The following is a 23,183-nucleotide window of genomic DNA, read 5'->3' as shown; positions in this document are numbered from 1 at the left end:
AGCCTACTGCATGCTGGGTACTGGCCCCTATGTCTACTCGCAGTTCCACTAAGCGCTGTCACTCAGTCCAGGACCACCCCAGTACACACGTGCTGACTTCAAAACTTTACAGGCACTGACCGCATATGCTGTTGCTGCGAGCCTCGGCCCGGCTCTACTGCACGTGCGCTGTCGCTGTGCTCTGGATCTGCCCTGGCACTCTCCAACCGTTCTCTAGCTGCTATCCAGGCCCACCTACATGTGCTGTCACTCATTCCCTGGCCACGCCCACAACTCACCCCCCCCCCACACACACACGTGCTGCCACTCAACCCTAGCCCTACCCTGACTCCGCCCCACGGCACACGTGCAGTCTCTTGCCCTGCTGCCCTGAGCACTTGTGCTGTCACTCAGACGGGTGGCTCTGGCTCTCCGCGTTGGGGTAGAGGCCGTCCCACTGGTCGCCCAGTCACTTGCCCTCGGCTCTTCTTCTTCGACCGACCGCTGTCCCAATGGGTTCTACTCTGCTCTTCGCCCTCGGGCTTCTTGCCCAGGTAAGCTTCTGCGCCCTGTGGCATCCCTGCCTCTAGCTATAAGATAGCTTTGTCTGGGGCCACCGGCCCTAAGTGTCTCAGGAGGCCTGAGAACTGCTGCCTGCAATGTCCAGGCTGGGCCACACTCTCTGATGCATTGTGGAAAGGGGTATCCTGTGCTTAGGGGCTTCCAGAAAGAGGATGACCCACCGCTCCTACACACAAGTAAGCAAGATGGTTTAAGACTAGGGAGCATTGCTCCGAGGCAGAGAACACCCATAGTCAGTTTGGAAGTGACTACAGCTGCCTCCTTGGAGCCTCCCAGAGCCCGAGGTGGGCAGTCTTGTGAGATCCTTGTATTCCAGAGATGGGGCAGGGAGATGGGGCAGGAAGATGGGGCAGGAAGCCCACTGTATCTGTGAAACTCTCAACTGTGGCAGGAGTGGGTTGGTCCCTGGTTGGTCTTGGTGTCTGAGTCCCTGCCCCGTGGTCCTAGCCAGCTGCAGGAGCTGCACCTCTGCCCCCAGGACTCAGAGCAGCCCAGCACACACTCAGTTTACAGCGGCTATAGCCTGACCAAGACAGCCACTGGGCCTCTGTGTCCACCTGGAGATGGAGTTGCCTGTGGTCCCCAGATCCTTCCGTCCCTAGTACCCCATCTTCCTAACATGGCACAGGGAAATGTAGACAAAGCCCAGGTCCCCAATATCTCCCGGTGTTGGCCCTCTCCAGACAAGTTGCTCAATGGCCCTGGGCTAGGCCAGGACAGGGGTATGTGGGTTCTGTGGTCCCCTGCCAGGGTCCCCTGCCACAGAGATGGCAATGTGGTGTGGACAGCCTCTGCAACCCGGAGACAACAGGTGGCAAGCACAGAGAAGTGCTGTGGTTTAAGAGTGGTCAGCCAGCACTGCACGTGTGCGTGTGCGTGTGCGTGTGTGTGTGTGTGTGTGTGTGTGTGTGTGCGTGCGTGCGTGTATGTGTGTATGGTGGGGGGAGGGGTCCCATCCCCTCTGAGAACCCTCTCCAGGACTTTCTTGGTCCCCTCAAATTCCCACAATCCTTGCAGCTCTGCTCAGGTTTCAGTCCCTGGCAGCTGATGGGAGCCTGGCCAGGAAGACCCTCTAGCAGCTGGCCCTGGAGCGTCAGCCCTACATCTCCCCCTGACCTTGGGGGGACCCTAAGACCCCGCACTGCTCTAGAATGCCAGTGTTGAGCATAACAGCCTGACCCATCAGAGGCTCCCCACTGGCTACAGCAAGGCTGGGAGCTTGCTGAGATCACCCTGAAAGCCCCCCGAGTTTCTTGCACACCCACTGCAGACTGGATAGTGCTAGGTAGCATCCTTCTTCCCCTCCCTCCTCAAGCCCCCTCTCTCTGTCTCATCTGGAATCCCTAGAAGTCAGGTGGGGGCAGGGACCAGCCCCTGAGGCCTGGCCTCTTGAACTTACTTCAAGACAGCACTCGAATTCCCTCTAGCATGGGGAACTCCTCCGGCCTGCCCCCTCTGCCCGATGTATTGCCCCCCCCCCCCACTACTCAGCTTTCACCCCTTTGGTTTTTTGGTTTTAATTTTTAATCTTTTTAAAAATTTTTTGAGACAGGCTTTCTCCATGTAACTTTGGCTGTGCTGGAACTCACTCTGTAGGCCAGGTTGGCCTCAAATTCACAGAGATCCACCTGCCCTCTGCCTCCCAAGAGCTGGGATTAAAGTTGTGTGCCACCACCACCCGGCCAGCTTTCACACTCTTACCCACATGCATGGGTCCTGGGAATCCTGCCTCCCCCTTATTGGGGTTTTCCCTGGTCACGCTGGCCCAGTAACTCTGTCTTGGGTTCCTCGGGTTGGGGGTGAGTGGTGGGTTCTACACAGATTCACACCTTGCTTCACTGTCTCCCTATCCAGGTTCCCCCTAAAATCTAAACTTCCTTAGCTGGGTGGGCACACACTTTTAATCCCAGCACTTGGGAGGCAGGGGCAGGCGGATCTCTGTGAATTGGAGGCCAGTCTGATCTACAGAATGAGTTCCAGGACAGGCTCCAAAGCTACAGAGAAACCCTGTCTCGAAAAACAAAACAAAACAACAGCAACAACAAATCTGAAGTTCCTGAACTCCAGGGCGGCACAGGGGTTGGACTGTGTTGAGAACTGCTCCCCACCACCAGGCCTGTAACTCTACCGCTCGGAAAGTTGAAGCAGAAAGATCCACAAGTTGACAGCCAGCCTGGGCAGTCAATATATTGACTCTAAAGAAAGTCAAAGCAGCCTGGGATGTAAGCAGTGGTAGAATATTTGCCTAGCCTGGTTGAAACTTGGGATCTAACCTCAGTATCACACACAACAATACACTCCTCCTAAAGCTGACCCCCTTCCCCAGTCCCTGCACTTGGGGTTCAGGCTCTCTAGTTGCTAGTCCTGATGTGCATTGAGAAGGAGCACAGATGGTCCTGAGATCTCTGTCCATTGAGTGGGCCTACTTCACCTTCATCTAGGGACCAAGGAAGCCACATGGCCTCTGAAGGAAAGATGGGCCTCAGCGGTACCTCTGGGGACTTTTCACTGGTGCTGGGGAAAGGGCCTCACCTCCAGCAGGTCCAGCCTGCAGTCGGCAGTGACTTAGCCTAGAGGGAGGCAGCTTGTGGTTCCGAGCGAGCACTGTACCCAGTCTGTGCTGTCAGACAGGCAGGGCTAGTCTGATCAGAGGGAACAGCTGCCTGTCTGCCCCCTCCTCATTCCCTGATGCCTGCAGCAGCTGGACAGGGTGGTCCCACAGTGGGAATGTGGGGCCACCCTAGGCCCGGCCAACAGCTGGGCTCATTCCTGGCATGCTGGTTGTCCAGGAATGAAGTGGCCATGGATTCCAGCCTGTGGGAGGTGTGCAGGCCTGAGAAGCCCGTGGAGAATCACTGTAGGGGTTTCCTGTGCCCTCCACCCCCATCCCAGGCCATTAGCTCTGCCAAGATGGAGCAGACACCTTCCTCTCATGGCCAGAGCACTTGGGACTTCCCAGTCAATCCCATCCCCCTATCCCCAGAACCTCTGTTCAGGATTGTACGGTAGAGTGCGGGAGGACCAGACACTGGCAGTGACTGACGCACATACTTCATGCCTGGCAGAACCCTTATCACTCTACAGCTTCTTGGGGTTGGGGGTCAGGAAAGACCCCAGAGGGTAGCTGACTTAGGAGTTTGGTTCAGATCAGTGGCCCTGGATAGCCTGAGGAGCCTCCAGACTGTTAGCTGGGTTGGTTCTTGCTCAAGAGCAGGGCTGGGATGAGCTGGGACACATTGGGTATCTACTGTGGGGAAAGAATCTATTTCCTGTCTAGCTTAGTCTGACGGGACAGAGGAGGAGATCAGGGTGGGAGTACCTGTCCATGAAGTCACCTTCCAGGGACTTCCGTCCTTGTCCTCTGTCCTGGATGTAGGGAACGGATGAACCGCTGAGGCCACATGGCTTTGTCCTAAGCACTGGATGTCCTAGCTTCCCAAGGCAGCCCCCAGCCTTGCCTCCCGCCTGCCACATCATCTGGGGAGGGCGTTGGGTGAGAAGATACAGGATGGGCTACACAAATGCCTCCCAAGAGCCGGAAGCTGGCTGTGGCCTGACCGTTGGTCACCCACTCATACCGTTGTAGCCTCTGATCTGGGCACATGGCCCTGCCAAGGCACTGTGGTTCTGTGACCTCATGAACTTGGGCTGTGGACAGGCCAGAGGCTCCAGGTTCCCAGGGTCTGCCTTGACCACACCCAGTCACTGCCAAGCCCGTGGGTGCTGGCTGGAGCAGCTGGTGGAGGAAGCAGGACTAGGAGGAGGGTGGGAGGTTTTCCCAGGCCGCAGGGGCTTCAGAGAGCCTGGGAACTCCCATTCTCAACAGCCCTGCCCAAAGCAGGGCAGGCGCTACAGATGGCATCTGCCTGTCGTGCCCTCTGGTGCCAACTCTGCCTGTGTGGCTTTGGGCAGATGACTCAGCCCCTCTGACCGTGTCTTAGAGCTATGAGTTAAGGTGCTCCCCCTCTGCCATCCTTAGATGTCACGAAGAGCCCCAGATCCCAACCCACATGCCATCCTGAGGGGAGGAAGATGAAGCCAGACTTCCCCCAAGGCAACTCTCAGCCACATCTCAGGGTCTGCCATCGAGCTCTGGCAAAAAAAAAGCTCCTGTGTCCATGGAGGCTGTAGCCGTGGTTCCCATGCCAAACAGGCAGGTGTGTGCCTGGTAGGAACACCACTCTGACCTAGAAGCGGCTATGTGTGCTGGTCTTGGCAGGTTCTAAGGCCAAGCTGCCATCTGTGAGGCTAGAGCTGCCTAGGCAGAACTCTGGCCCCTCTAGACTCATCCTCTTGAACAGGGTCCTCTGCTCCCTGGACTCTAGGACCAAGTGGACGATGGGACTTTACTGTGGGTGACCCTAGTTGCCGTGGGGAGCTGTGGAGTAGGTAGCTGGGGTCCCACTGGTGGGATGGGATCAAGTGCTCCCATCTTGACTACTGCATTGGGCTGGGGAATAGGACAGGAGAGTGGAGCCTGAGCCAGAGCCTTTGATCTCAAAGCAGGCTATGTGCAGGTGCCCACAGGGCCAGTGCCTTCCTGGGCCTTGGCCGTCCATGTGTGCTTAGGAAGAGACACAGAGGCTGAAATCCAAGTGGCCTCCTGGCTGGCTGGCCGCTCCCTCCCTGCTGCCCTCAGAGCGCCAACACCCCCAACCAGCCACTGCCAGGGATCCACTGAAGTGGTGACTAAGCTTAGTGGAAGTGGGGGTAGGGGGAGAGTGGGTAGCTAGCTGGCAACTCCACAAGGAGGGAAGCTGTCTGCTCTGCCCAGAGTGAGCAGTAGACTGCCATGGAACTGATGGGAGCTGATAGACTCTGACAGAGGAGGTGGTGCCCCTATGGCCCAGTCCTGCCAGCAGGACTCCCTGTGTGTAAGTGCTGTACACACAGCCCCCCCTTTCTATATCTATATCTATATATATATATATATATATATATATATATATGAGAATTTTTTTGTTTTTTGGTTTTTTAAGACAGGGTTTCTCTGTAGCTTGGTGCCTGTTCTGGAACTCTCTCTGTAGACCAGGCTGGGCTCGAACTCACAGAAATCCACCTGCCTCTGCTTCTGGAGTGCTGGGATTAAAGGCGTGTGCCACCACCACCTGATTTCTTTTTATAATTTTTTAACTTTATTTTTATGTGATTTGCCTGGTGCACGTGTGTGTACCGCATGCCTGCAGTACCTGAAGAGGCCAGAAGAACATGTCAGATCCCTTCCCCACACTGGGCCTGAAGTTACAGAAGACTCTTTAGCCACCATGTGAGTCCCAGGAATCGAACCCTGGTTCCTCTGTAAGAGTGATAAGTGCCTTTAAACATTGAGCCATCTCTCCAGCCTCCACGCGACCTTCTTCCAGAGAGAAATTGGCTGCCTGCTTTCTGGTCCCTGCCTGGGCCTCTCAGCTCCCTTGCTTGGAATAGAGCCAAGTGGGAGCTTCCTTAGGTGTGAGCAAGAGTAAAGCTGTGTGTGTGTGTGGGGGGTGTCCTTGGGGAACCTGATACCAGCCCACTTGTCATTCCAAAGGGGGTGGCTGGGGGAAGGTGGCCACACTGAGGAAAGGGTGGGGCTCTGACCGTGTGGGAGCCATGCTGAGGGTTCAATGCTGTGTTTGGAGCACCTGTGTGTGGTGGCTCTGCCCTCCACACTCCCAGCCCTGCTCTGTCCTGAGGACTATCCAGGACTCCCCCCCCCCACATGGATAATCCCAGCATCTGTCCCAGGTAGGGAGGGGGTGACCTCAAAGAGGGAGGCATTTGCGGCACTTGTATGTAGAGAGTATATATATATATATATACTCAGGTGTGTGTGTGAGTGCGTGTGCGCGCACACACACATACTTAGGAAGTAGAGGCAGGAGTGCAGGGTCATCTCTAGCTACAGGGTGAATTTGAGGCCACCCCGGACTATATAAGATAAAAACAAAGAAAGAACAGCAGTCTGAGCCAAGGGCAGTTGAAATCTGAGCTCCTCCCACTCAGGGATCTGCTACTTCCACGTGGCAACCCCTACTGACAGTACATTCTCATACAGGCACCCTTGGGTCTCATCCTTGCTAAGGCTGGCCATAGTTCTGATAGCTGGCATCTGGATATGGTACTGTATACAGCAAAGGCAGCTGCTGGCCCAAAGCAGTTCCGTTAACTAGAATGAGACGGCGTGGAAAACACAGCTGTACTTTTACATCGTGTCCTGAGACTGCGCCTGTGGACAGGACAGTGTCTAGGAAAGCACCACTCTGTAGGACAGAGCCTTCAGGAGGGAAGTCACCAAGAGAAGACCTGTGACAGGCAGTAAGATGCCCAGCAGGTTTCGGATTTGCCATCTAAGTTCCAAGTGTGTCGCTAGAACCAAGTAGTGGAAGGAGAGAACGAACTCCTGCAAGGTGTCCTCTGACCTCCACACCTGTCCTCTGACCTCCACACCTGTCCTCTGACCTCCACACCTGTCCTCTGACCTCCACACCTGTCCTCTGACCTCCACACCTGTCCTCTGACCTCCACCCTTGTCCTCTGACCTCCACACTTATCCTCTGACCTCCACACCTGTCCTCTGACCTCCACACCTGTCCTCTGACCTCCACCCTTGTCCTCTGACATCCACCCTTATCCTCTGACCTCCACACCTGTCCTCTGACCTCCACACCTGTCCTCTGACCTCCACACCTGTCCTCTGACCTCCACACCTGTCCTCTGACCTCCACACCTGTCCTCTGACCTCCACACCTGTCCTCTGACCTCCACAGTTGTCCTCTGACCTCCACACCTGTCCTCTGACCTCCACACCTGTCCTCTGACCTCCACACCTGTCCTCTGACCTCCACCCTTGTCCTCTGACCTCCACACCTGTCCTCTGACCTCCACACCTGTCCTCTGACCTCCACACCTGTCCTCTGACCTCCACACCTGTCCTCTGACCTCCACCCTTGTCCTCTGACATCCACACTTATCCTCTGACCTCCACACCTGTCCTCTGACCTCCACACCTGTCCTCTGACCTCCACCCTTGTCCTCTGACATCCACACTTATCCTCTGACCTCCATACCTGTCCTCTGACCTCCACACTTGTCCTCTGACCTCCATACCTGTCCTCTGACCTCCACACCTGTCCTCTGACCTCCACACCTGTCCTCTGACCTCCACACTTGGCCTCTGACCTCCACACTTGTCCCTCTGCCCCCAAAACTAATGTAAAGAGAGGCACGTGACTAGCCCTGAGGCGGTGACTGAAGTCTCCCAGTCCACCCCCCCCCGCCCCTGGGCCAGCAGGGAGTCTGAAGGATTGGCCCCTTTGCTTGCCCTTGGCCCTCCCGTGGGACCAGGGGAGTGCAGCTATGGACAGCTATGAATGCTGAGAGGATTTCCAAACGATGCAGTCCCTGTGTGCTAGAGCCCCCCACGCCCATCACTTCCACAGATCCTGCCAAGCTGTGGCCCACCTAGCATTGGCCTGACAATCTCCCAGCACCCTGGAAGCATATGGCTGCCCTAGGCTTTGTTCCTAGTCAGCCTGTGCTGTGGACAATGAGGTCAACGCATGGTTGACATCCACACCCGTGATGGCAGCCTCGACCAGGCTGTGCTTTGGGGTGAGGGGTCTTTCAGAAGTACCAGTGGCACCAGTGTTCACAAGGGTCCCCAAAGTCCTCAGATGACTGGTTCTCTTCACCTCTCCAAATTAAGGAGTGGAACAAGGAAGAACTGGAGGGTGGAGCACTCAGGGTGAGATCCATCCCCAAACCAGGGATGAAAACCACCTGTGAGAACCAGGTCGGGGATGCCTTGGGGAGCCGCTGTGCGGTCTGTCATTTACTTGATAGACAAGTCTCTTCTCCAATCTGTAGTTTCCCCCTCTGAGGGGTGCTGTCTGCAGTCCCAATCAGGTAATGGCGGTGGATTTGGGAGAACGGGGCTCAGTAATGCACCCTCTGTGCTTAGAGACTTGACTTCCTCTCCTGTCTGCAGCCACACAACCCCAGACACTGCTTTTTTTCTTTTAAGTTACATTTATTTATTGTGGTGGGAGCATACATGTTTCATGTGAAGGCCAGAATACAACTTGTGGACGTCAAATCTCTTTTTACCACGTGGTCTCCAGAGATGAAACTCAGGTTATCTTTTGGGAGTGAGTCTCTTTGGATACCGAGCCAAGCTGTCTCTGGTTCAGCTCTTCTAGGCAGCGGCTGCCTGGGTGATGAGGAGGAAGAGAGTATTCCAAGAGTCCTGGGTTTCCAGAACTTTGGTCCAGTTATGAAATTCATCCCTTTTTCCCAGGTGCCCCCTTAGTTGAGCCATACAGCAAGCCCAGGGTCACCCTGTACCCCAAGCAGCTCTGACTATGTCCCAGCCCAGTCCCTGGCCTCTGAAGAACTTGTCTTCCCTGGCCCTCCATACCCCTCATCCTTGTCACAGATGAGCGTGGCCAGCAAACGAGGCCCCAGACATCAAGGTTCCACTGTAAAACACAGCTTAAATGAGCTCCTCATTGTCCTTGTCTGCCTAGGGACCTGGCAGTTTGGACATTCCTTCTGCAAAGCAATATTGAGAAGCTGGATGTGGTGCCCTGAGCACATCCCCTCCCTGTTCGCACTGCAGGCCATAGGGGAGCAGCCATCCCCTCTTGAGCTCCCTGGCCCTGTTTCTGGAAGTGTCTGAAATCAAGTGCCAGGCCTGGTGGCAGAGGGAGGTTTCAGACACTAGGTCCTACTGCCCTGGGTGGCTAGGGTGAGTCTGTGTAGGTCAAAGTTGGACACAGGTGCTTAGGAGCCCCTCCACTCATGTGGCCTCTTCTGATAAGAGCAGGCACTTGTGACATTTAAGCTGTGAGGCTGAGGAAGGACACATGCCATTTCTCACCCTAATGTAGTAACCCTACTTCTGCCTGAGTCTCTGGCCCCACCAGCTTCTGAACATCCTCCTGGCCCTCATTCCTAGGAAGCAAGAGTTGCCCCTTGGGCACTTTCCTAGGCCCTGCTGGCACCGGACCTCACAGGGACCTCAGAAAAAGTGCAAGCCTTCACATTGCCTCCAGCTAGCCAATAAACTCTACTTCTAGAGGTCAGATGATATTGTGGACACAACCTGTTTTCTGGGCTCTAGTCAAGGAGAGGAGACAGGTGTATAGGAGAGGAAACACCCGTATGAGAAATTTGAAAATTAAACACCCCAGGATGTGACTGCCTAGGCCCACATAGCTTTATACTCTTCCGTGGTTACACTACCAGATGGCATAGGGCCCAACCACAGCCCCAAGAATGATGTCACCCTGGTACCCCTATACCCTGTATGACTGTGTCCCATCTGTATTTAGAGCCTTGGCCTGCCCTGGGCACTCCCTGAGCCAGAGCCCAGCACCCTGTACCCCTGGCGTCGGGGACCAGCCTCAGGCCGTGTGCGGAGAGCCTGGGTCATCCCACCCATCAGTGTGTCTGAGAACCACAAACGCCTCCCCTACCCACTGGTGCAGGTAAGGGAATGGTGGGAGGGGGCGTAGGGTATTTCTTAATGATCCTCTTGGAACTGGGGGAGCTCCCTCTGCTGGCAGGAACAAAATTAGGGTTCCCTAGTGGGCATGTCCTCAGGCTATGCACCCCTGGAAGATATATGCTTTGTTTATTCAGCAGTACGAGTAAACCTGGGACATCAACAGTCAGCCGTCTGCATACTTGGAGTGCAACTGGCTACAGGGCCCAGGATGCCCTGGAGCAGGGCTTGAGTTTAGGAAGGGAACGTGTTGGGCTTCAGAGCCTAGGACCTTTGCTGGGGAAGAACATGAAGGTGTCGGGGTGCCCTCTGACCCTCACTAAGCCCCACTCCTGTCCCACAGATCAAGTCTGATAAGCAACAGCTGGGCAGTGTCATCTACAGCATCCAGGGGCCCGGCGTGGATGAGGAGCCCCGAAATGTCTTCTCCATCGACAAGTTCACAGGGAGGGTGTACCTCAATGCCACGCTGGACCGTGAGAAGACGGACCGCTTCAGGGTAGGGCCTGATTGGAAGCCGGGTTCCTTCCTCCTCCTCAGGCCTCTGCTCCCCACCTGACAGGCTCTAGGTCAGATGCTTCTGAAGCAAGATCTGGTCCTCATAGGACCCACATCTGAGCATTCAGTGTGTGAGGCCTTGAAGTAGGGCTGGGTGTTCCTCTGGAGGCGAGAGCATCTTTGCAGCTGCTGAGCTGAGATGACAGCCAGCTGTCCCTGGAGCCATGTACTGCTGGTGGATAGGTATATCATAAAGAATTTCCAAATAGTGTTACCATCAGCAGCAAAAGATGATCTCCGAGGTGTGATTGGCCACCAAGGGGGCCTCACTACCATTGCATTCCTGGGGTTCAGGAAGGGAGGTAAGAGTCACACTGAGGTGTGCCCAAGGCCAGGAGATGAGCCCAGGACCTCCTTAGGCTTCTCTGTAAATAGTTATCTGCCAGACTGAGATGTAGGTGCTTGCCTAACATGTAAAGGCCCTCGATTCCATCCCCAACGTGACCAAATAAATAGAGCTTTCCATAGTGTTACAGACCTGTGATCCTTAGGAGACTAAGACAGGGAGATGTGGAGTTTGAAGTCAGCCTGGGCTACAGATCACAAACCTGGTACAAAACTAAAACCAGGTAAAATCATGAGGAACCCGCGTATTGTAGCCAGGACCCTGTGGGCTGCATCCTATCTGTCTGGAGGCAGGGTAGCTCTCTACCTCCATTTTTCCAGGGACCAATTTTTTTTCTTTTTTCTTTTCTTTCTTTTTTTTTTGGCAGGGGAAGGGGGTTGGTCCTAAATAGCTTTGGCTGTCCTGGAACTTGCTCTGTAGACTAGGCTGGCCTCAAACTCATACAGATCCACCAACCTCTGCCTCTCAGGTGCTGGGATTAAAAGTGTGCACACCACTGCCTGTCTCCAGGATTTCTTTGACATCCTCGAGACATTCTTCCAAACTGAGAGACTGCTATGGCCTTTCTAAAGAGGAATCTATGAGACAATTTTCTTCTTAAGTGTGATACACAGTGTCTTCCTGTATATCTCTAGCTGGGCTTGAACTCACCTTCTGCCTGTCTCTGCCTCCTGAGTGGAAATTCTGTCATGCCTTTCTCCAAAAGGAAGCAGGTTAAAATGTCCTAAGCTCATATGAAACCCTGCTCCAAAAAGTAAAGTGACTTAGGCTAGTCATAGCTCAGACAGACCTCTGTAAGTTCAAGGCCAGCTTAGTCTACAGAGTCCCAGGCAGCAGGGATCAGAGACCCTGTCTAAAATGAAGAAGGAGGAATGTGGTAAATTTTGAAAGAAGCCCAAATCACACAGAGTAAGGGAGATAAACCCAGAACCTTAGTGAGTACATCACTTCATTGACGAGATGTTCAGGGGGTGGCCTGGCAGCCAAGGAGAGACGGTGTAGCCTGTGTGCTGGGAGGAAGCAGGCTCCATTCAGGGAAAGGGTGCTTGCCCACGCGTATGTTCTGTCCCATATGCCCATCACCTGTGTTCAGCCCATGGGTCCTTGCTGTTCCTTCTGCATGGCTTTAGGAGTCATAGAGCCAGTCCTTGCCTTCTGTTTGGACAGCTAAGGGCCTTTGCCCTGGACTTGGGTGGCTCTACCCTGGAGGAGCCCACGGACCTGGAGATCGTTGTGGTGGACCAAAATGACAACCGGCCGGTCTTCCTACAGGACGTGTTCAGGGGCCGCATCCTGGAGGGTGCCATCCCAGGTGAGCTGGGTCTTCAGAAGGTCCAGGTGCAGACTAGAGGCGCAGCTGCCCCCTGCCCCTCTGCTCTGCGGTGCGCGCTTGCCTGGCATGCCAGGTGAATCTCTATGCACTGCAGAATTGACAATTCTAAACTCATCCAAAGGGTCGAGTGTAAGGAAGCAATCTCCTTCACGCTTCCCATGTCAATATGGATTTGACCATCAAACCCTGTCTCAACGCCATCCCCACCCCCACTCCCCCCAAAAAATTGACCCGCACACAAAGCTTTCGGGTGTCTGTGTTTTAGTCGTTCCTCTCCCTTTCACGGTGGTGAACTTTGCATAACGTGAAGCTGAGCTTTTCAGGGAACCGTCCAGTCCTGTTTAGTGAACCCACGGAGCCTGAGCTTATTATCCCAATGCCGTTTTTATCCTCCAAAGGGAACTCCACAAACCTGCAGCAGGGCCTCCTCTGGCTGCTGCTTCAGGTGCAGTTTGATCTCAAAGAGCCCAAAGAGCCCAACCAGCACATACATGTGAACCCAGCACTTGGGAAAGGGAGCCTGAGAGTTTAGGGTCGTTTTCAGTTACCTGAGCAATCTGAGGCCAGCCTTGGCTACACAAGACTCTGCCCTTTCCCCCAAGGACCTCTTCAAAATCATACACCTGTCCTGGCCTTCCTCAGGCAGGCTGGCTGGGCAGGACCAGGCGGAGTGCTGTGCCCACTTCCCCTCCCTTCCTCATTGCCTGTCCCCAGTGGTTCAAACCTGCACTGGGCGAGGGTTTCAGGGAGCCCAAAGCACACAAGCAGCAGATCTGGCCCTCTCGCCCTCAGGTTCATCCTATCCCATCTCATTTGCCCATTTGTCAAGAGTTAAAGTAACCGTGTGCTTAGAATCTTTATTCTGGCCTGATTCCAGACCTACTGAAAAGCCAAACATGATTCCTGTGTGCCCATTGCAGGGACCTGTTTATCTGTTCAACCTTTTTTTTTTTTCCTTTTTTGTCTTCTCACTCAGCTGCTTGACTGTGGACTGGATACCAAATATTCTTACAATGTCAGTGTGTTCTGAAAGCTCTCTGTAATTACCAAAGTCAGGAAATACATGTGCACACACACACACACACACACACACACACCCGTCTACTGGTAATTTCCATAGTAATGAGTCTGTAAGGACAGAGAACCGTTGGGTCAGGTGTTCTAGTCCTGCAGCCTTTCCTTCCTTCTCTTTACCAGACTCATTTCTTTCTGCCTCTCCTGATCTTGCCATCTCTCCCTGTGTGCCTCCCACCTCACCAGGCCCACACAGTTTGGCCATTACAGAGTGGCCTGCCTGCCCTGGGGCTGGTCCCCAGTCACAGGGAAGGGGGGTGTGCCAGTGGGTAGGGGGCTGGGCTGACCCCAGTTCCACCCCAGTCGTGGTGAGCCACAAGTGGTTCTTCTGGGTGTTTCCCTCTCTCTCCGCCTGGCCAGCACGCCCAAGGAGAGTTTTCTACCCCCCACCCTTCCCAGCAGAGGTTGCTCTTAAAGACACCGGAAGCGGCCTCAGCTCTGCTCCAGCCCTTTTCGGAGGGCAGGAAAGGCCTGACCCCAGGGCATAGACATTTTTTCACAGTTCCTGGTCCAGACTGCATGTCTCTCATTATGCCTCAAGTTCCCCCTGCCAGCTTCAGCTCCTTACAGAGTCCTTGTGGCATTCTTTAGTGCCATAGTCATGGGCTAGAACTGTCTCCCCCACTACCCAGGCAGCTTTTCATCATCCTGTGGGCCCTCCTCCCCAGTGTTGTAAATGCTGATTTTCTTCTGGGTAGACGTGTAGCGTTGTATTTCTTTTCATTATTGTGTATGTGAGTGTTTTATCTGTACGCCCTGTGCATGCAAGGTGCTTAGAGACCAGAAGAGGGTGTTGGATCTCTTGAGACTGAAGTTAGGATGTTGGTGAATCGCTAGATGACGTGATGCTAGAGATTAAACCTGGGCCTCTGCAAGAATAGCTAGTGCTCTTTTCTCTTTCTCTTTTTCTTTTCCTTTTTTTTTTGTTTGTCTGTTTATTTTGTTTTGTTTTTCGACACAAGTTTTCTCTATAGCTTTGGAGCCTGTCCTGGAATTCGCTGGCCTCAAACTCACAGAGATTCACCTATCCCTGCCTCCCCAGTGCTGGGATTAAAGGCGAGTGCCACCACCGCTCAGCTAGCTAGCGATCTTAAACTCCGAGCCATTGCTCTAGCTCTGGAGTTGTGATTCTTATAGTCTGATGTCCCGTGCATCTGGAAAGTGTGCTCATATCTGAATATACATGCATCTGGACATGTGCACATGTGAACACACATGGGAACTCATTCATACCTGTATGAGTCACAGCACACTGGTCCCAGCTCCTGGTGATACCTCTGCTTCCAAATCAGCTCAGGGTCCCTTGCCCCCACCACACGCTGCAGCCCCTTCCCTGATGGGGGAGTTGACTCCTCACGCCTATATTTCCTTACCTGTGTGCCAGAGAACACTCCCAGAGCACGGAACTGGGAATCTGAGTCCCATGTCCAAGAATTTGCTGGAAGCATTGTCCTTGGCTTCAGCCCTGGGGCCAGTACTATGCTGAAATCACCCAGCCAGGGGTTCCTGTCTGTATAAGGCAGGCCTGAAGCAGGGCATCCACCCATGAGCAAGCCAAGACCTGAGACACAGGGTCCACAGAGCCCTGTCCTCTCACCCTGACCCACTCCACTGCATCAGCTTTCTTACCTCTGTTCTGGAGGAGGGTCAGACCAAATCTCTTCTGAGGGAAAAGCAGGTGACAGGTAGCACCTTCCCAGCATCCTCCAAGGTCCTGCCTGGATCTGTACCTACGTGTTTGTGTATCCTTCACCTGGGCAGGTGTGACTCCCAGGGCTCAAGGCTGTCTGAGGATCCCAGTGGCTTCACTACTCCGACCGGGTACATTAGCTCCACGTGCTGACCTGGCATCTGGTAGAAGACTGGTTGGTTCTCCGCTGAAATGCTCCTGCAGTGTATAGGCAAGACAGTGGGAGAGCCCTGGACTGGAGGGCTACCATACGCCGTCAGCCCCAGTGACACACGCAGTCGAGAAAGCAGGCTATCTACCCACTCTGTGCTCACAGTGTCAGACCTAGGGAGTCTGTGCACACCAGGAGCACTCCGCTCCAACTGGTGCTCCACCCCACCTGCCCCCATAGTGGTGGACCACATTCTCCCCTCTCCTCCCTAGGCACCTTCATAACCAGGGCTGAGGCCATGGACGCCGATGATCCAGAGACAGACAATGCTGCTCTCAGGTTCTCTATCCTGGAGCAGGGCACCCCTGAGTTCTTCAGCATTGACGAGCATACTGGAGAGATCCGCACAGTGCAAGTGGGGCTGGACCGTGAGGTGAGGCAGCCCCAGGGCCAAGGAGGGCCCTGTTCTCCACAGCCTCAGGGCTGCTCACAGGGCAGCGCCTTCCCACCTCTCAGCTTACGTTGTGATTATTACTCTTACTCTGATCCTTCTTTGATCATGTTCTAACCATCTGGGCCAGACACTTATGCCTAAAGACACCTCTGAGGCTTGCCTGTGCGGCTGCACCAGGGCATTCCTGCCCCAGACACTGATGTGGCTCCCTCTGCTTACTGTTGCCCCTAACATCTGACTTTTCTGGTACCACAACTGACCTCTTGTTCACTCACAGGCTGAGGCAGGGGCATACCCTGTAAGGGGCAAGCTGTAGATGGCTTAGCTGCTGTCCTAGAATGGTTGTCTCTAGGTATCACATCTGAGGTCATGTCACATTGTCCCCCAGGTGGTCGCTGTGTATAACCTGACCCTGCAGGTGGCAGACATGTCCGGAGATGGCCTCACTGCCACAGCCTCGGCTATCATCTCCGTAGATGACATCAATGACAATGCCCCTGAGTTCACCAAGGACGAGGTGAAGATGGATGGTTTCAGGGCTGGGGGAAGGGCATTGCATGAGTAGGGGGCCTAAAATAGAAGGGCCCCAGGAACACGGATTACATGTGAGGTTTCATAGAGAGAAGCAGCTACACAGTGCCCTCAGGGTCCTCAGTCCAGAGTAAGTCTCTGGGCCCCTCGCTGTGTGAGGAGGATAGTTGGTCCCGTATCCAGGAACAGCAGGCTGGATCGGGAGCTCGGGGAAAAGACAGACCTTTGAAATGCCCTGTAGTGAGCAGCGTAGTGAGAAGCAAGAACAGGCACCCTGGGTCACAGGGCTGGGCATTCTGACGATTCCCATTCCCAATCTGCCAATCTGGTGAGTAACTGGGGTTGGGCTCTCCCAGTTCTTCATGGAGGCTGTAGAAGCTGTCGCTGGAGTGGATGTGGGACGGCTCGAGGTGGAGGACAGAGACCTGCCTGGGTCCCCTAACTGGGTGGCCAAGTTCACCATCCTGGAGGGTGATCCCGATGGGCAGTTCAAGATCTACACAGACCCCAGGACCAATGAAGGTGTGCTGTCTGTGGTCAAGGTGAGCCGTGCCGCTGTCGTGGGCATTCCCCTCACTAGAATCTGCCACAGGCATCTTCCTGCAGCTTGCCCTGGGTTCCTCACTGGTAGAAAGGTGCTGGCTAACCTACCAGTACGCTAGGTTAGGTCAGGGCACGGGATGGATTAGGTGCTGACTATGGGTCTCCGGCCAGACTGGGCAGTAGGAGGCACCCACAAAATGCCATTACTGCAGCCTTCTCCTTCCTTATTAGTTAGGTTCACATTTTTAAGCAAACTTATGCACCAGCATGAGTCCCGTTCCTACCGAGAAGCGGGTATAGATATAATAGAGGCACAGGCAGTCGCATGTGTAGACACAAATGCATTTGGATGCTGGTGCGTTTGAAGATTTGTTGGAAGAAACTGGTGAGACAATTTGAGGCAGACTGGAACTCTTAAGGGAGAATTTCTTGCTGCTCTTAAAACCTGCAGAGTGGAGGACCTCTGTAAGCCAGGATGGCCCCTCTGCTTAGCATCAGCTGGCTTATCCACCTCATAACTACATACAAAAGCTGTAGTCCAACAAAACCAAATCTTGGAAAAATAAATTTAGTGATAAAAATAAATAATTTGAAAAAAACTGTAGTCATTGAGTAACACATGAAACTGCCATTCCACACCCAGCAAATTCATGCCTATTAATATTTGAGCCGTGCATAATTTTTATTGTGCCAAGATTTAAAGGGGGGGGGAGGAAAACTGGGCTCTTGGGACAGGCCCAGGGACAGAGTCTCCAGAACAGACATCTTGGCACTTGGATTTCAGCTGTGTCTGCCCTCCTCCCACAGCCCCTGGACTATGAAAGCCGTGAGCAATATGAGCTCAGAGTGTCTGTGCAGAATGAGGCCCCACTGCAGGCAGCTGCCCCTCGGGCCCGGCGGGGCCAGACCAGGGTCAGTGTGTGGGTTCAGGATATCAATGAGGCTCCAGTGTTTCCAGAGAACCCACTGAGGACGGGCATAGCCGAAGGAGCACCCCCAGGCACCTCCGTGGTCACCTTCTCTGCCAGAGACCCTGATACACAGCAGCTGCAGAGAATCAGGTGGGGTGCCCTGAGATGTTGGGTGATGGGGAGAGGGATCAGTGGTCCCATTCCTGTGGAGGGTACATCTGGATTCTGAGGGTGAAAGAGAATTGGTGGGGGACTATGGGGTATTGAGTCCCTCGGATACCTATATGCACATGTGGATTGACCACACCCCACAGGGCAGGGCTGGGCTCCAGTAAGGACACGTGGTCTAAGACTGGTCTTAGCCAGTCTCTGACTGCTGACCTGTCCGTTTTCGTAGGCCTTTGTTTCCGCGAGAGCTCCTGATGCTGTAAGTTCACCGCCAGTCTCGAGTCTGACACAGTGTCTCCATGGTGCTAGGTTCTAAGCAGGGTGAAATGCAGACTGCCCGCTGCCGAGGGGCACTGGGCAGGAGCATGCCTTGTGTGCAGCTAGTCCAGATAACCAGCTTCAGAAGTTGGTGGCTGGCAACATGGCTCAGTGGGTTAAGGTGCTTGCCACCCAGCCTGACCACATAAGTTCATTTCCTGGAACCGACCTGGTGAGAGGAGAGACCCAGTTCCCACACATCGCCCCTTTACTTCTCGTGTGTCATGGTGCTCACGCAGGTGCACACACATGCAAAAAAATAATGTGAAAATGTTTAAAATATAAAGTGGAATAAAAAAGAAAAGTTAGCTCAGGGCTGGGTAGCCACTGCGCCTGTCAGACACACATGGGTGTGTATGTGATAATCAGGGTATACATGATATGTGGCCCCGTGTCTGAGTGTGTTGGGTGGGCCTCATCCCATTTCTCCCCTCCCCACCAACAGCTACTCCAAGGACTATGACCCAGAAGACTGGCTGCAAGTGGACGGGGCCACGGGCAGGATTCAGACCCAGCGAATGCTGAGCCCTGCTTCACCCTTTCTGAAGGACGGCTGGTACAGGGCCATCATCCTGGCCCTGGACAATGGTGAGGGAAGCCCCTGCGCTGGGTGCCATCTCTGTCCCACAGCCCAGCACTTTCCTCTGTGGACTGACAGGGCAGCTTATGAGCTCTCCCCTCCTTCCAGCCATACCACCCAGCACAGCCACGGGCACCCTGTCCATTGAGATCTTAGAAGTCAACGACCATGCCCCTGCACTGGCTCCTCCTCCATCCGGCAGTCTGTGCAGTGAACCAGACCAGGGCCCTGGCCTCCTCCTGGGTGCCACGGACGAAGACCTGCCTCCGCATGGGGCCCCCTTCCATTTCCAGCTGAACCCTAGGGTCCCAGATCTTGGCCGGAACTGGAGCATCAGCCAGATTAACGGTGCGTTGCCCCTATAACCCTGGGACCTAGGAGATAAGCCAGCCAACAGAATGTATCGACATGAGTACATCCTTGGGCGGGGCCCGGTTTATTTTCCACAGTACTCAATGGGTAGTGGGGAAACCGGCACCCAGTGACTCTGGTACTCTCTGGGCGAGAGCGGGGTTATTGCGGAGCTTCTGCTAACCGCTGCACCTTCTGTAGTGAGCCATGCGCGCTTGAGGCTCCGACATCAGGTCTCTGAGGGCCTGCACCGCCTGAGCTTGCTGCTCCAGGACTCTGGGGAGCCACCCCAGCAGCGAGAGCAAACGCTGAACGTTACCGTGTGTCGCTGTGGGACTGATGGCACTTGCCTGCCTGGGGCCGCTGCACTGCTAGCAGGAGGTGTGGGCGTCAGCCTGGGTGCACTGGTCATTGTGCTGGCCAGCACTGTGGTCCTGCTCGGTGAGTGCAGGTCCTTGGTCCTGCCCTCCCTCCTGGATCCCTTCCCCACCCCAAGTCCTCTAAGCGCCCACACTGCAGCCAGTCTCTCCTGCTTCCGTAGTTCTCATCTTACTTGCTGCACTCCGCACACGGTTCCGGGGACAGTCACGTGACAAGAGTCTGTTGCATGGGTTACAAGAGGACCTTCGGGACAACATCCTTAACTACGACGAGCAAGGAGGAGGGGAGGAGGACCAGGTAAGGAGACCGAAGTGATGGTTTAGACACACGGATCCGTGGAAAGGAGCCCCTAGAATGCTCACCAGCCTCCTAGAAGGTCCCTACTCTTTCTGAATTTAACTGCTTACTGGCTTACAGGACGCTTATGACATAAACCAGCTGCGCCACCCAGTGGAACCAAGGGCCACCAGCCGCTCTCTGGGCAGGCCACCCTTGCGCCGGGATGCCCCCTTCAGCTACATGCCACAGCCACATCGAGCGCTCCCGACCAGCCCATCTGACATCGCCAACTTCATCAGTGATGTAGGTGCCCTGGGGTTGATTACAGAGTGGGCACATGCACACTTGTGTGCATACATGCGCACAGACACATCCATGTCCACACCCCGCTTCCAGACCTCGTACTGTAGGACGTCAGGGGGTAAGCTCACCAGCAGGACCCTGGCCAAGCCTTAGGAAAGCAGGAGAGGGGGGTAAGCGGGTTGGCCAGGCGCCTTTCAAAAGCTGTGGGTTGGAGCGGGACATGGCCAGCCAACACTGACCGTGACACCCGTTTCCTGTCCCTCTGTGAGGCACACATACCCTTGCATGATGCATGACCTCTCTCCTTATGTTTACTATGATAAGGTGTGGGCAGCACATGCATTGCTGCCATCTGGGCAAAGCATCAGTTTGAACACTGCATGGATTAGTACTGTCTACACAAAAGATGATCAGAGTGCGGGGTGGATGGCAAGGTTGGGCCACGCAGGGAATGTCCTGCCCACACCGCCCAGAGAAAGCTCCCAGCAGATCAGGGGTATCCTTGGGGGTGGTAAGCCTGGTGCAGGTATTGGTTACAAGATGACAGGGTGGCAATGGAGATACTGCCTCTGGAGGGGGCCAGATGCTTTTTTTCTCTGTAGCTTTGGAGCCTGACCTAGAACTTGCTCCGTAGATGAGGCTGGTCTTGAACTCATAGAGATCTACCTGCCTCTGCCTCCCAAGTGCTGGGATTAAAGGCGTGCACCACCACCTCCCTGCTTTGAGGCCAGATGCTTAAGGAAGGGCTCCTGATAGGCTAGGGATGGAGGAACACCTATGACAAAGAGATAGCTTCTCTCCATGCTGATGGGGAAAGACTGGAGGTAGCAGAACCTTACTTGCTAGCCCAATAGGTACTGGGAGATATTCTGCATCTGCCCCACCCCACTTAAGAGAGGTTCCCATCTGGTGCAGTACCCAGGGCAGATTTAGCCTTGGCTAAGACTGAGCATAAGAAGGCTCCTGGCTTGCCTCTGAGTGGTCCTGAGATCTGTGTGGCTTTCCCACAGGGCTTGGAGGCTGCAGACAGTGACCCCAGCGTGCCTCCCTATGACACAGCTCTCATCTATGACTACGAGGGAGATGGCTCTGTGGCAGGGACACTGAGTTCCATCCTGACCAGCCTGGGAGATGAGGACCAGGACTATGACTACCTCCGTGACTGGGGCCCCCGCTTTGCCCGGCTGGCAGACATGTATGGGCATCAATGAGAAGCAGAGTCAAGAGCAGATGTGTTGTCTGGACATGGCCACTCTGTCATAACCACATGCTGGGGCAACATCTGTTGGGGTCCTGCCTCAACAGGGTTCACATGTTACAGGGTAGGGGCGTGTGGGTTAGAAAACTAGATAGGAGGAACAGAGAGACGAAAAAAATACAGAGATATAGGATAGAAGCAGAAGGGAAATCCAGTAAGTATTGAATTCATCTGTATTTATTTTCTATATGCTTATATACTTCAATCCCAAAAGCGGGGAAGAAGGCAAATGGTTGCTTTAACATGACACAAATAAACAGAGCAATTACTTGCTTCAATACTTACTTGAAACATCAGGTATTCTGTTGTTTAGGCAGGACATACAGTGACTACACCTTAGACCAAGCATCCTGTAGGCAGCCACTCCCTGGGTCAAAGCTCCTGTCACGTCCTTGAAGGAGTAGGAATATGCCTGAACTCTCTGACCTTTGGTCAAGGTGAAATGGATCCACCTCTATGGACCACCTTAATATGCAAAACACCAAATAAGCACACCCTAGGTCAGGACATCTTGTTTGTAGCCACTTCTTAAGTCGGATTTCTTGTCAATAACTTTGAAAGAGCAAGATAGGCTTAAACTCTGACCTTCAGTCAAGGTGGAGCAGACCCACCCCTGTGGGCCCACATATTCTTCCGTTTTTAATTTATTTAATAAAGCCTGTGCTTCTGCTACAGGACAGACAACTCTGCCTGGCTTAGGCATCTTCTTCTGCTTTCCAGACTTACCTGTCATTGGTAACATACATCACGTACACCCTGTCTAGGTTGCCTGGGTGGAGAAAGGTCTTACCCATCATTGACTACCATAATCTGCTAACAAACGGTTAAGGGAGAGTGCCTCTCTGGGTGCTGTGCACCTTTGAGCCAACTTTCTGTCAAGAGAGTTAATCGTATGTCAGCAGATAATGCTTTGTGATATACCTGCTCCAAGGGACACAATATCTCCTAATAAAGGTGTGGAGGATGACCAAGATGGGATGGCCTTTTAAAATTGGTCGAGGATGCCTTTAACAGTTTCTAGCTGCATCAAACTCCAAATTTGTCTTATGAAACATATCAAATCTATGAACTTTTTGGCATCATGTCAGATTTTTCTCAGACAAACTAGCCTTTTTTTTTTAACCACTAACACCTTCATAGTGAACTAAAGAAGTTACAAACATCAATAGGTCAATACCATAATTCGGTTATGGCAATTAACAATAAATACACATTTTGTCAAATCACAGTTCTCTTAAATCCACTCCAATCAAAGGACAAGAAGAGGTTTCTGTGATGGGTGAGCTATGAGTCTTTTTCCTCTCCTAGCCCAATTGCATTGCTGCTTTTAACTTTCAAAGGTAAGTCTGAACTGTCCTAGTCTCTGAGTAGCAGCAAAATCTTTTATGTCATTCCTCTTTCTCTCTGAAGAGGGGTTCAGTCACTCTTTGCTTCCATAATAGTGTTCCATTGGTTTAAAAGTCTCTTCCCCCGCCCCCAGGGGAAATTTTCTAAGGTCTCAGTTTTCAGGTCTTTCATTTCAATCAGCAGATTGTACACCATACTGGCAAAAATGAGTTCTGTGTCCCAATATATAGTATGAATAAATTGCCAAATATTCAGTAAGTGTTCCTGGGCCAGCTCCAAGGTAAATAGGACTCACCAAGTCCAGTAGGTCCACCAAGATGGGAATCACCAGCCATCATCACCATCTTCCTTCCCTTCTCCAGCTGCAGCTTCCCTAGCTATCCTCCTGCACTGACTCCTATTGCGGCTCCTGAGTCACAGCTGGGGTCCATCCCAGCCGCTGAAGGACACCCACTTCATCCATCACTCCCCTATCTGGCCACATTTCCAGTAACACAGTCCCATCCGGCAGCCCCTATAAACTGGGACAAAGGACATGGTTGAGCATTTCAAATGCCTA

General features: G+C 53.6%; 1 protein-coding gene across 1 annotated transcript; it reads left to right on the top strand.

The window, feature by feature from the left end:
* The first annotated feature begins 394 nt into the window (after positions 1-394).
* Positions 395-21,647, top strand: Cdh15 (cadherin 15). Its single transcript, XM_041650490.1, has 14 exons — positions 395-533; positions 9,876-10,031; positions 10,392-10,547; positions 12,120-12,264; positions 15,473-15,633; positions 16,043-16,171; positions 16,542-16,727; positions 17,536-17,789; positions 18,571-18,713; positions 18,814-19,053; positions 19,258-19,497; positions 19,598-19,734; positions 19,855-20,019; positions 21,030-21,647. Exons 1-14 carry the CDS (start codon positions 492-494, stop codon positions 21,228-21,230), a joined length of 2,355 nt encoding a protein of 784 aa, XP_041506424.1. The 5' UTR covers positions 395-491; the 3' UTR covers positions 21,231-21,647.
* The last annotated feature ends 1,536 nt before the right edge of the window (positions 21,648-23,183 follow it).

The sequence above is a fragment of the Microtus oregoni genome, unplaced genomic scaffold, assembly GCF_018167655.1.
Source record: "Microtus oregoni isolate MIOR12 unplaced genomic scaffold, Mior012 000004F_ref0000308, whole genome shotgun sequence".
Lineage (NCBI taxonomy): Eukaryota > Metazoa > Chordata > Mammalia > Rodentia > Cricetidae > Microtus > Microtus oregoni.
Note: the sequence above shows the minus strand (reverse complement) of the source record. Positions and strands in the feature narration are given on the sequence as shown.